Source organism: Sturnira hondurensis, unplaced genomic scaffold, assembly GCF_014824575.4.
Source record: "Sturnira hondurensis isolate 20B ecotype Veracruz unplaced genomic scaffold, ASM1482457v3 Scaffold0006849, whole genome shotgun sequence".
NCBI lineage: Eukaryota > Metazoa > Chordata > Mammalia > Chiroptera > Phyllostomidae > Sturnira > Sturnira hondurensis.
In genome coordinates this window covers 3,109,796-3,122,144 of record NW_028079480.1, presented here as the reverse complement: position 1 = coordinate 3,122,144, position 12,349 = coordinate 3,109,796, and the positions used below count along the sequence as shown (strand labels likewise).

General features: G+C 35.1%; 1 protein-coding gene across 1 annotated transcript in view; it reads left to right on the top strand.

Moving 5' to 3' along the window:
* The window catches only part of CC2D2B (coiled-coil and C2 domain containing 2B), a 98,979-nt gene that overhangs the window by 45,427 nt on the left and 41,203 nt on the right, over positions 1-12,349 (top strand). The window contains exons 19-21 of the mRNA XM_037050855.1: positions 1,391-1,594; positions 10,156-10,248; positions 11,358-11,449. Coding sequence (XP_036906750.1) covers positions 1,391-1,594; positions 10,156-10,248; positions 11,358-11,449 — 389 coding nt within the window. The remainder of the gene's footprint in view (positions 1-1,390; positions 1,595-10,155; positions 10,249-11,357; positions 11,450-12,349) is intronic.

The window sequence follows — 12,349 nt, the reverse complement described above, 5'->3', positions numbered from 1 at the left end:
AGCTTTATAATACATCATCTGCATCTTGCATTAGGTGCTCACCACCCAAAGTCTAGTTTCCTTCTGTTACCATGTATTTGACCCTCTTTACCCATCCCTTCATCCTCTATTCATCCCCCTTCCATTCTGGTAACCACCATACTGTTGTTTGTGTTTATGATTATTTTCTTTTTCATTTATTGATTTCAGTTTTATATTTCACACAAGTGAGATCATATGGTTCTTGACATTTTCCAACTGACTTATTTCACTTAGCATGATACTCTCAAGATCCAAACTTGTTGCAAATGACAATATTTCATCATTTTTAATGGCTGAGTAGTATTCATTGTGTATCCATACCACTTCTTTATCCAGTCATCCATCGAAAGACACTTAGGTTGTTTCCATGGTTTGGCTATTGTGTGTGATGCTGCCGTAGGGGTACATATATCTTCATGAATAACTGTTTTCAAATTTGGGGGGCAGATATGTAGAAGAATAGGGACTGCTGGATCATATGGTAGCTGTATTCTTACTTTTTTGTAGAACCTTCATATTGTTTCCCTTAGAAGCTGCACCAATTTACATTCCCACTAGCAATGCATAAGGGTTTCCTTTTCTCCGCATCCTCTCTAACACTTGTGATTTCTTGTCTTATTGATAATAGCCATTCTAACAGCTGTAAGATAGTATCTTGTTGTGGTTTCAGTTTGCATTTCCCTTACAGCGAGTGAAGTTGAGCATCTTTCATATATCTGTTGGCCATCTGTTTGTCTTCTTGGGAAAAGTGTCTTTTCAGCTCCTCTACCCATTTTTTAATTCTACTTATTTGCTTATTGTTGTTGTTGTTGAGTTGTATGAAGTGTTTATATATTTTGGATATTAGCCACTTATCAGAGGTATTATTTGCAAATATCTTCTCCCATTCAGTTGGTTACTTTTTTGTTTTGTTGATAGTTTTTTTGCTCTGCAGAAGCTTTTGTTTGATGTAGTCCCATTTTTTTTTTGCTTGTATTTACCTTGCCTTTGAGGTGAAATTCACAAAAACCCCTTTGAGACAAAGGTTTATAAGTTTAGTACCTATGTTTTTTCTATGTATTTTATTGTTTCAGGTGCTATGTTCAAGTCTTTAATCCATTTTGAGTTAATCTTTGTGTATGGTGTCATATAGCAGTCTAGTTTCATTCTTTTGCTTGTGGCTTTCCAATTTACCCAACAAAAATCTTTCCTTTCTCCATTGTTTAATTTTTAAATTTAAGTGTAGTTGGTATAAAACATTATATTAGTTTCAGGTGCATAATATTGTGACTCAACATTTTCATACCTTACAATATGCTTTGAAATTATTTTTGAATTTAAAACAAATTAATATATGAAGTCAAGACTTTACATTATTTGTGTTTTACAGTACATGAAACATAAAGGGAAGGATATTCCAAAGTATTTTCGTCTTGAACAGTTGCAAGATGAATTTAACTTTGTTTCTGAAGAGGAAATGAAAAAGAGTAAACGTTTTCAGCTCCTGCAACTTAGAAATTCAGGTCAATTAGATGTTTTCCCTCTGCAGCAAATACCCCTTTATGACAGAGAGATTCCAGATTCAGTCTTCCAGGTACTTGGTTTCTATTTGAGTGTGATTTATATGATGTTAATGTTTTGCTGCTTTAAATCTGTCTTAATTTCTTTTTTTTTAACTGATAATCAGTAGACAGACCTCCCCCCTTTCCTGTACATTGAAAATGTACAGGTCTCCAAATTCCATAAAGTTCTTAGCTTGCCTTTACAACTTAGTTGTCCAAACAATGTATTCCACAGCCTAAAATTTAAATTTATGTAAATACTGTATTTTTGCTATTATAAAATATATCACTAAATTAAAAGAAGCCTTTGGAGATAAGGGAGAGAAACACTACCACATTAAATTTACATATTGATTATAAAGCACACCTCAGTTTCAGAAACTTCAAAATGTGGTGAAAAAAATTAGTCTTATGCTATGTGGGGGTGGCATGCTGGAGCCTGCCATCGCCAGCTGGGAGAGCCTAATGTGTTCCTCTCTTCCCAACTCTCCTTCAACGACTTCATGGTTGTTGCTTTAAATTTGTGGCTGGGGAAATTTTTATACCATATATCAACAAATGCTACAAACTGGGGATTCCTCTCCCACTTCCAGAGAACTGGTTGTTGAACATTTACTGCTACATCACTAGTCTGAAAATAGTGGATTGTTAAGAACTAATTCTTGTGAAATAACCAATTGTGGTAATTATAATACTTGAGCTTGCTAAGAGATGGTTCAAGAAGAAAGGGTGTTTCTTCCCTGAACACAATGCCTCTGCAGTAGAATTACCAGTGTAGGGTGATCTCAGCCAACTTAGATAAGGCTATCAGATTCTGATGTAAGATACTCTATCTAAAGAGTCAGAAAAAGTGAATGCCTTATGCTAAAATAGGTTATAATAAGTTATTAGTTTAACTAAGGAGAAATATAATCAATTGATGAGAAAAAAACATTTGCTTTCATTTTCTTCTAGACTGAAGGGAAATTGCAGTAAGTCACTTAATAGTTAAAATAGTAAGGGTTATTTCAAAATATAATGTATGTGCTTGTTATTTCTTTTGCCACACAGTCATCTTTTAGCTTTTACTTGTATACACTAATTCAAAGGAGATATAAGCAAAACTATACAGACCTCATTACGTTTAAGGCTCAATTTGTAGTAGGAGGATATTCATGATCTGAACCAAATGGATTGTATGAGAAACAGTTTTGGTGTGTCTCACAGGTGACAGGGGGAAGCAAATTAATGACATTTAAATAACAATGGCACCAGGACACCAGGAACATATTTTAAAAACATGTGCAAGAGCTTAATAAATTGTAAAACATTTCTAACAATGTAAAGAATCTGAATAAATGTTCACTGATAGGAAGACTCAACATTGTAAGATGCCAGTTTTCCTGAAATTAATCTATAAATGTAGTAAGGCAATTCCAAACTTGTGAAATAAAACAGAGGGCCTCAAACAGACTTATTATACATATGTAGAAACTATTTGACATAGGTATCATTATAAATCAGTTGGAAAAGAAAGGACTATTTTTAAAGTGATTCTGGTATAATTGGTTATCCATGTAGAAAAAAAAGAAAACTAGATTCAGTCCTCGCAAAAAGCAATAAATGTCATGTGTAATAAAAATTACATGTGAAAAGCAAAACTCTAAATGGGTATTTTAATCTGGGGTAGAAAAGTGTTTCTTATATGAAATAAAGTATATAGATTATAGAGTGACATCAGAGGAATGGTGACATGAGAGATCCCCTTGGTCTCTTCCCTTGAACTTTTAACAAATTGAAGACCTGTAATTCAAAAAAGGATTCCACCCAGTCATCCTTTAGCTTTTAAGGATGCTACATTACTAGTCTTAAAATAGTGAATTGTAAAAGCTAATTCCACTATAATCTGAACAGCTATAATTCAAAAACAGATTCTCCACTCAACACATAAACACATTTGAGAGATCCACACACTAAAACATCTAAGGGTGGGCAAGTGGGAGTGAACCAGGGAGGCGAGGAGGAAGAAGAGCCCAAAGGAGGCACAGACACAGCCCTGGAGCCCAGAGGTCACTGTGTGGCTCAGCCTGGATAGAGGAGGAATCAGGTTGTGGATAGCACTCCTATCGTCCAGGAGAAGCAAAGAGACTCAGTGAGTGTTCCTGCAGGAGTGGGAAGTATGAGCTGCAACTGAGCCCAGTGACCTGGGCAGGGACAAAGCGCAGAGGTGTGGCCACAGTTGTCTAGCAATTGGCCTTCCAGAAACAAAGCCATGGAGACGGTTCACCTCTCATAACCCTCTTAGAGCTTGCCTCCCTTTGTGTCAGAATGCACAGCACATTATCTGCAACCCTGAGAACTTACACTGTAGAAACGCTTCTGAGCAAATGGCACACTCTGTGACTAATCTCATGGTCTGTGGAGGCACAGGGGAGATTCCATAGAGGTTCACTTGTGGCCAGTGCTAGGAGGGCAAAACAACAAAGGAGGCAGCCAGGTTCTCCTAGCAAAAGAGGGTAGAAATCAGATGCATTCAAAAGAAAAAGGACTACTATATGTATGAAACTTTTTTTCCATAAACCTAATGGTGACAACACATACATACACACATAGAGACATGTAACTTAAAAAAAAAGAAGAAGAAACAGAGGAAAAGATATGGAATAACACCAAACAAAAACAACAGATGGGAAAAACACAAAGGAAAACAACAAATGGAGGTGCAGAGCTACCAGGAAACAAAAGATAAAATGGCAATAGGAAATCTTCATACATCAATAATTACCTTAAATGCAAATGGATCAAACTCACCGTTAAAAAGGCATAGAGTAGTATTGGATCAAAAACCAAAATTCAACCATGTGGTGCCCTCAATAGACACATCTAGCTGCAAGAAAAAGATAGATTCAGAGTGAGAGGATGGAAAGTGATTCTCCAAGCAAATAATATCCACAGGTAATAGGTGCAGCCATACTTATCCAACAAAATAGATTTAAAGATAACAAAGGTAACAGGAATCAGATCGATATTTTATAAAGGGGACACTGCATCAAGAAGATATAACATTTCTCAATATATATAGACCTAGTCAGGGAGCACTGAAATATATAAAGCAGCTACTAATAAAACTAAAGGGAGAAACTGACAAAAATAGTTGGTGATGTAAATATTCCATTGACAACTCTAGACAGATCATCCAAACAGAAAATCAATAAACGATTTCAACCTTAAATGACATATTAGATCAAGTGGACATAATTGACATTTACAGAGCCTTTCATCCCAGAACATCAGATTATACATTCTCCACTACACATGGAACACTCTCAAGGGTAGACAATATGTTGGGTCACAAAACTAGCCTCAACAGTTTAAGAAGATTGCAATTATACCAAGCATATTCTCTGGCTTCAATTCCTTGAAGTTAGAAATCAGCTGCAAAAAGGAAGTAACCCCCCCCCAAAAAAAATAGCAGAGATTCAACAACACACTAACAAATGACTGAGTCAAAAAAGAAATAAAAGGTGAGATCAAAAGATACATAGAGACAAATGAGAATGACAGTATGACATACCAAAACTTCTGAGATGCAGCGAAAGCAGTAATAAGAGGGAAATTTATATCATTATAGGCCTATCTCAAGAAACAAGAAAAATGTCATCTAACAACATAACATTACATATTAAAGAACTAGAAAAAGAACAAAAGCAGCCCAAAGTCAGCAGAAGAAAGGAAATGATAAAAGAGCATAATTGAATGAAAAAGAATAAAAAGACTATACAAAAATTAATACAATGAATAGCTGGTTCTTTGAAAAGATTAATAAAATTGACAAACCCCTAGCTAGACTCATGATAGAAAAAGGGAAAAAAGACTCATATAAACAAACAAAAACAAATGAAAGTGGAGAAATTACCACAGACCACAGAAATACAAAGTGTCATACTAGAATACCATGAAAGACTACATGCCACCAAATTCAACAGCCTAGAAGAAATGGACAAATTCTTAGGAATGTGTAACCTTCCTGGACTGAATTAAGAACTGAAAATCTAAATAGATCAACAGTGTGGAAATTAAAACAACCATCAAAAGCCTCTTGAAAAATAAGTCTAGAACCAGATGGATTCATTAGTGAATTCTATCAAACATCCAAACAGCATTTGATACCTATCCTTCTGAAGCTCTTCCAAAAAAAATGAAGAAAAGGCAATAGTTACTAACATATTTTATGAGGCCAACATAACTCTGATACCAAAACCTGAAAAGGATAACATGCATACAAAAACCCTGAAAACAAATATCACTGGTGAATACAGATACAAAAATTCTAAACATAATACAAGTCAAATACAATAATACACTAAAAAATAATACATTACTATCAAGTGGGGTTCATTCCAGAGGACAAGGATGGTTCAGCATATGCAAATAGATCAATGTGGTAACACTGCATTAACAAAATCAAGGATAAAAATTATATGATATACCAATAAATGTAGAAAAAGCATTTGGTAAGACACAAGATTCATTTATGAATAAAATACTCATTAAAATAGGTATAAAAAGCCCTGGCTGGCATAGCTCAGTGGATTGAGCGTGGGCCTGCGAACCACATGATCATGGTTCGATTCCCAGTCAGGGCACATGCCTGGGTTGCAGGCCAGTTCCCAGGAGGGGACTCATGGGAGGCAACCATACATTGATATTTTTCTCCCTGTCTCCATCCCTTTCCCTCTAAAGATAAATAAATAAAATCTTTAAAAAATAGGTGTAAAAAGAAAGTATCTTAACATAATAAAAGCCATATATGACAGACCCTCAGCTAATATCATACTCAATGATGAAAACTGAAAGCTCCTCCTCTAAAATCAGGAACAAAAAAAGGATGTCTACTCTCACTGCTCTTCTTCAACATAGCACTGGAAGTCCTATCCAGAGCAATCAGACAAGAGAAAGAAATAAAAAGTATCCAAAATGGGAATGAAGAAGTAAATGTGTCACTCTTTGGAGATGACATGATTCTTTATATAGAAAACCCAAAACTTCTACCACTGCATTTCTATGTACTAACAATAAAATTTGGGGAAAAGAAATGAAAAAAATAATTCCTTTTAGAATTGCAACAAAAAGAATAAAAACCTAGGAATAAACTTAACAAAGGATGTGAAGGACCTATATAATGAAAACTACAAAGCTATTAAAAGATATTGAAAACCACATGAAATAGAAAGATATGCTGTTTGTGTTTATGGACTGGGAGAATCAACATAGTTAAAGTGCTCATATTAATCAAAGCAATATGTGGATTTAATGCAATCCCCATTAAAATCCCAATGGTATTTTTTAAAAGAAATAGAATGAAAAATCTATTCCTTGTTGGAATAATAAAATCTGATTCCATCAGATTTGTATGGAATCACAAAAGACCCCAAGTAACAAAAGCAATCCTCAGGAAAAAAACCCACATGAATATGGGCAAACAATTTGAGAAAGGAGCCAAAAACATACAATGGAAAAAAGGAAGCCTCTTCAATAAATGGTGCTGGGAAAATTGGAAAGCCACATGCAAAAGAATGAAACTAGACTACACTGTGCAAAAATTAATTCAAAATGGATCAAAGACCTAAATACACGATCTGAAACAAAAAATTACATAGAAGCAAACAGGAACTAAACTTACTGACCTTGATCTTAGAGAAGATTTAATGAATTGACCCTAAAGGCCAGGGGAGTGAAGGCAAAAATAAATGAATGAGACTATGTCAAACTCAAAAGCTTCTTCACAGCAAAAGAAACTGCCAACAAACAAAAAGGCCACCAACTGAGTGGGAGTTTACAATATTTGCAAACAACAGCTCTGACAAGGGGATAGTATCCAAAACACGCAAAGAACTCACAAAACTCAACAACAAAAACAAACAATAGAATTTTAAAATGGGCAAAGTCCCTGAACAGACATCTCTCTCAAAAAGCCATACAAATGTCCAGCAGGTATATGAAAAGATGCTCAACTTCACTAGTAATTAGGGAAATGCATATCAAAACTACAATGAAATACACAATATACAGATGATATATGATAGAATGGTACACCTGAAATCCATATAATTTTATTAACCAATGTCACCCCAATAAATTCAATTTAAAAACTACAATGAGATACTACCTCACACCTGTTAGAATGGCTATGATCAACAAGAGAACTATTGACAAGTGTTACAAAGGTTGTGGAGAAAAAGGAACCCTCCATTCACTGCCAGTGGGAATGTGAACTGGTATAGCCACCATGGAAAATAGTATGGGAGTTCTTTTAAAAATTAAGAATATAGCTATCATATGACTCAGCAATCCTTCTTCTGGGTATCTACCTGAAAAGTTTGAAAACATTTATTCTCAGAGATATAAGGTCTGTCCATAAAGTATCCAGCCACATGCTATGAAAAAATAAATATTTTTTAAAGAGGGTACAAGAAACATTGTACATAGAACAATGGCACCTCAATCTCCTTCAAAGTAGGCACCTTGGGAACTCACACAGTTCTTCCAGTGGCTATCAGCTGCCTGTCTTATTTTCCTGAATCTCATCAAGTTCTGAAATCTCTTCCCTTTCAAAGGTGATTTTAGTTTTGAGAAAAGCCAGAAGTAACAGGGCACCAAATCTGGGCTGTAGGGGGCTGGGTCATCTTGATGATTGCATGTTTTGCCAAAAACTCTGCATGAGACATGATATATGAGTGGGCACATTGTCATGATGAAGCTGCCGATCACCAGTTGCCCATAGCTGTGGCCTTCTGAATCATCTGAATAGTTTCCATGGAGGAATGTTCAAGCTTAATGAAAAATGTGGTGCAGATTCATTGCTCTACTCATTCATGTTGAATATGATGGCCACGCAGTACACATGTTCACAGTGTGTGTTGCCACCATTGATTAGTACAGTGAAGTCATCATTGTTCACACATGTGCATTCCAGTCCACTCTCCTTGACTGCCAGGTTGTATCAATGTCATACAAACCATTCTCAATATATTAATAATGGCTGGACTTTTTCCAGACAGACTTCATACATACACTCCTATGTTCTTCAAAGCATTATTCATGGTGGTCAAGACATGGAAGCAACTGAAGTGTCCTTTGATAGATGACTTGTTGATGAAGATGCGGTACATGCATACAATGGCATACTACTCAGCCATAAGAAAAGATGAAATACCGTCATTTGCAACATGGATGGACCTTGAGAATATTATTATAAGTGAAATAAGAGAGTCAGAAAAAGCTGAGAGCCATATGATTTCACTCATATATGGGACATAAAACCAAAACTCCGACACAGACAACAGTAATGTGGTTATTTGAGGGAAGGGGGTAGGAGATAGTAAAGGGTAAAGGGGGCCAAATATATGGTGACAGAAGATGATGTGACATTGGGTAGTGGATACACAATGCAACACACAAATCATGTGCCACAGAAAAAAACACTTGAAACCTATATAATCTGATTAACTAATGGCACCCCAGTAACTGTAATTTAAAAATGCATAAATTATGAAGAAGAAAATGAGTAATTTGATAATATTAAAGTTAAAACCCATAGATTAGGAAAAGATATGTCCAACACATATAACAAATAAATAATATCCACAGTATTTAAGTAACTACTATAAGTTAATATGAATATTTTAAAAATAGATAAAGCAATATAAAATATTAATATAATATGAAGTAAAACTCTCTACTTAACAACAAAATTTATTTCAATAAATTGAATTCTGATAATAGTGTTTGTTGTAACAGGTCTATTAGTTCTAAAGTATCTACTTCATTATTTTTGTGTAGTCTTAAAGATACTTATAATATGTAATGATTTCTATTTGCATTAGGGATGTACCTCACAAATGTAGATTGACAGATGCAAATTTATTTTAAATTATGTAGATGAAGCATCCTGACAAATAATCTCATACCAACTACTGGATGTAAAATTAAAGTTGCTGGTTATAATCGACACATATTGACTACTTAGTATGCGTCATGCACTTTGCAGATACTGTTTCAGTTAAGTCTCATTATAATCCTGTGACATAGGTGGTTGTATTATATTATTATTATTGTTGTTGTTAATATTACTATTATTATTACGATTAGTAGGAGAGAGGAAACAGATCTGCAGCAGTTAATCGACTTTCTCCCAAACCACACAGTTGCTGAACCCAGGATTTTGTGCCTCCAAAGCCCACTCTCTTGACCGTTATACCATTTCCCACTCCTGTTTTTAGCGATCACCAGATAAATGCATGTACGCAGAATATTTCTCAATCATCGTCACATTTTCTCATGATTTTCTCAATCACAAATATTTCTCAATCATTATTCTGTTTTAAAAGATGGAAGGACCTCATCCTAGAAGCAAACAGAATAGAATCATAAACTGTTTTTAGCTAATTCTTAGTGGGAGAATGTGAAAGAAATGTGTTTTTTTTCTGTCAGTGCCAGAGTGTTGCCAATGTCTCCTACACATGAAGTGGAATAAATACTTAGCATTTTATTGGAGCATGCCATATATAACTGTTACATTCAAGAAGTGAAACTAACTTATTTCTCTGTTTAGGAGTGTGAAAGTCAGATAGAGAAGGATGTGTCCTTTTCAGATGTGAATTCTATTACTGCACAGAGGATTAATTCTGCCAATTTTATGAAAAAGGTAACAACAAAATAATATTACCATTTATGTTTGCATTTACTTTTGTGAAAACTGGTCTGCTGGATATTACGGTACTATACTCTTCCCAGAGAGTCACACAGAAAAACCCACTTACTCATCACTTCTTTCTCATCACTGAGGGGTTTTCTGTTCGGTTCATTTGTTTTCAGAGTTGGCTACTTGTCATCTGTAAATGTACACTGTTGGTCTACACTGTTGATGCTGAGGTTACTTCAATAGACAGAAAACTCATTATTAGTGCACATCCCAACTTTTCCTGTTTAAACATGAACATTAATGACTTTTGCACTGGTTTTAACCTAAAAGTTCACTTTAAGAAAGGTATCAGCCTTTTGCCACAATCCTTACATTTATTAGGAAGGTAGTAGACCACAGCAGTTCAAGGAATAAAGGGATGATTAAAGTTCGGACAGAATTGACTGAAAGGAAATACAGAAACGTGATTATATTTCTTTGAGTTTGATTATCAAGATTCATGTCCATTACAAGCAGCTGTTAGAGAAATGCATTCACAGGGTAATCATCTCCTTTGGTGAAGAATGGCTCTGTACATGTGGACTGTGAATTAGGTGTAAAAAGAGATAAATAAGAACACATGTAATGTGTTGAGATGACATGTAATGGACATGGAAGGACAAAAAAAATAGAAAAAATCCCTTTGCTTTTGTGTGACATTAATGTGAGAGTTAAGAATGATTTTAATCCTGGCTGGTGTGGCTCAGTAGGTTGGAGCATGTCCTGTAAACCAAAAGGTCGCAGGTTTGATTCCCAGTCAGGGCACATAATCTAGGTTCTGGTTCTGTCCCCGGTTGGGGTGTGTGTGTGCTAGAATCCATCAATTGATGCTTCTCTCCTTCTCTCTCTTCCTCCCTTCCCCTCCCTAAAAAATCAATAAGCATGTCCTCAGATGAGGGTAAAAAAATGATTGCAGCGATGAAAGCAAACAGAACCATATTTTCACTCATCTAATCCACCTTTCTATTCGTTACTTGCAAAAATTAGGGGTGAAAATAGTGGTGCCAGTAGCATTGTATATGTGATCTTAAAATATAAATTACACATTTCTTAAATTCTAAACTTTTTTGTAGATGAGAAAGTTGATAATGAAAAGGATTGTCAAAGTTAGCAAATTTAAATTATCAGATATTGTGGCTGATTATGAAGAAATTGTATCTGCAAGGTACGTACTAAAATTATTATGAAGTATGAAATATAAAACTTTAAGCTAATACCCTCAAAATTCTCTAATAAGTTCTCTGTATTTATGTTAATTAAGTTATATGTCTAAAGAATGAAATGAAATATAGTAACCTAAAATGTATTGATAATTTTAATATTGCATTTTTGACATACTGGTATGACATGTACTCTCAATTTTATAGTATTTTAGTTTTTAGTACTCTCCTTATTGGTAGTTTTTAGGTCAAGAAAGAAAAGAAAAACTTTTGTCTTGGGCTGGTTTTACCTTAAGATTTTCCTGTCCTGAGACTGTTGGTGAGAAAGCCATGGCGGATGGCCCCACACACTGATCTTGTAATCTAACCCTTTCAAAACTGGGAACCCTAGTGCACTGTTGGTGGGAATGCAGACTGGTGCAGCCTTTTGACCCAGCAATTCCACTGCTAGGATTATATCCTAAGAACCCTGAAACACCAATCCAAAAGAACCTATGCACCGCAAAGTTCATAGCAGCACAATTTGCAATAGCCAAGTTCTGGAAGCAACCTAAGTGCCCATCAATAAATGAATGGATGAAAAAACTATGGTACATTTACATGATGGAATACTATACAGCAGAAAGAAAGAAGGAGCTCTTACCCTTTACAATAGCACGGATGGAACTGGAGAGCATTATATTAAGTGAAAAAAGCCAGGTGGTAAAAGACAAATACCATATGATGTCACTTTTAAGTGGAACCTAATCAACAAAACAAACAAGCAAGCAAAATATAACCAGAAACATTGAAATTAAGAACAAACTGACAGTAACCAAAGGGGAGGTGGGAGGGGATAATTGAAGACAAGAAGAAAGGGTTTTCAGGAATAACTATAAAGGACACATGGACTAAACCAAGGAGGG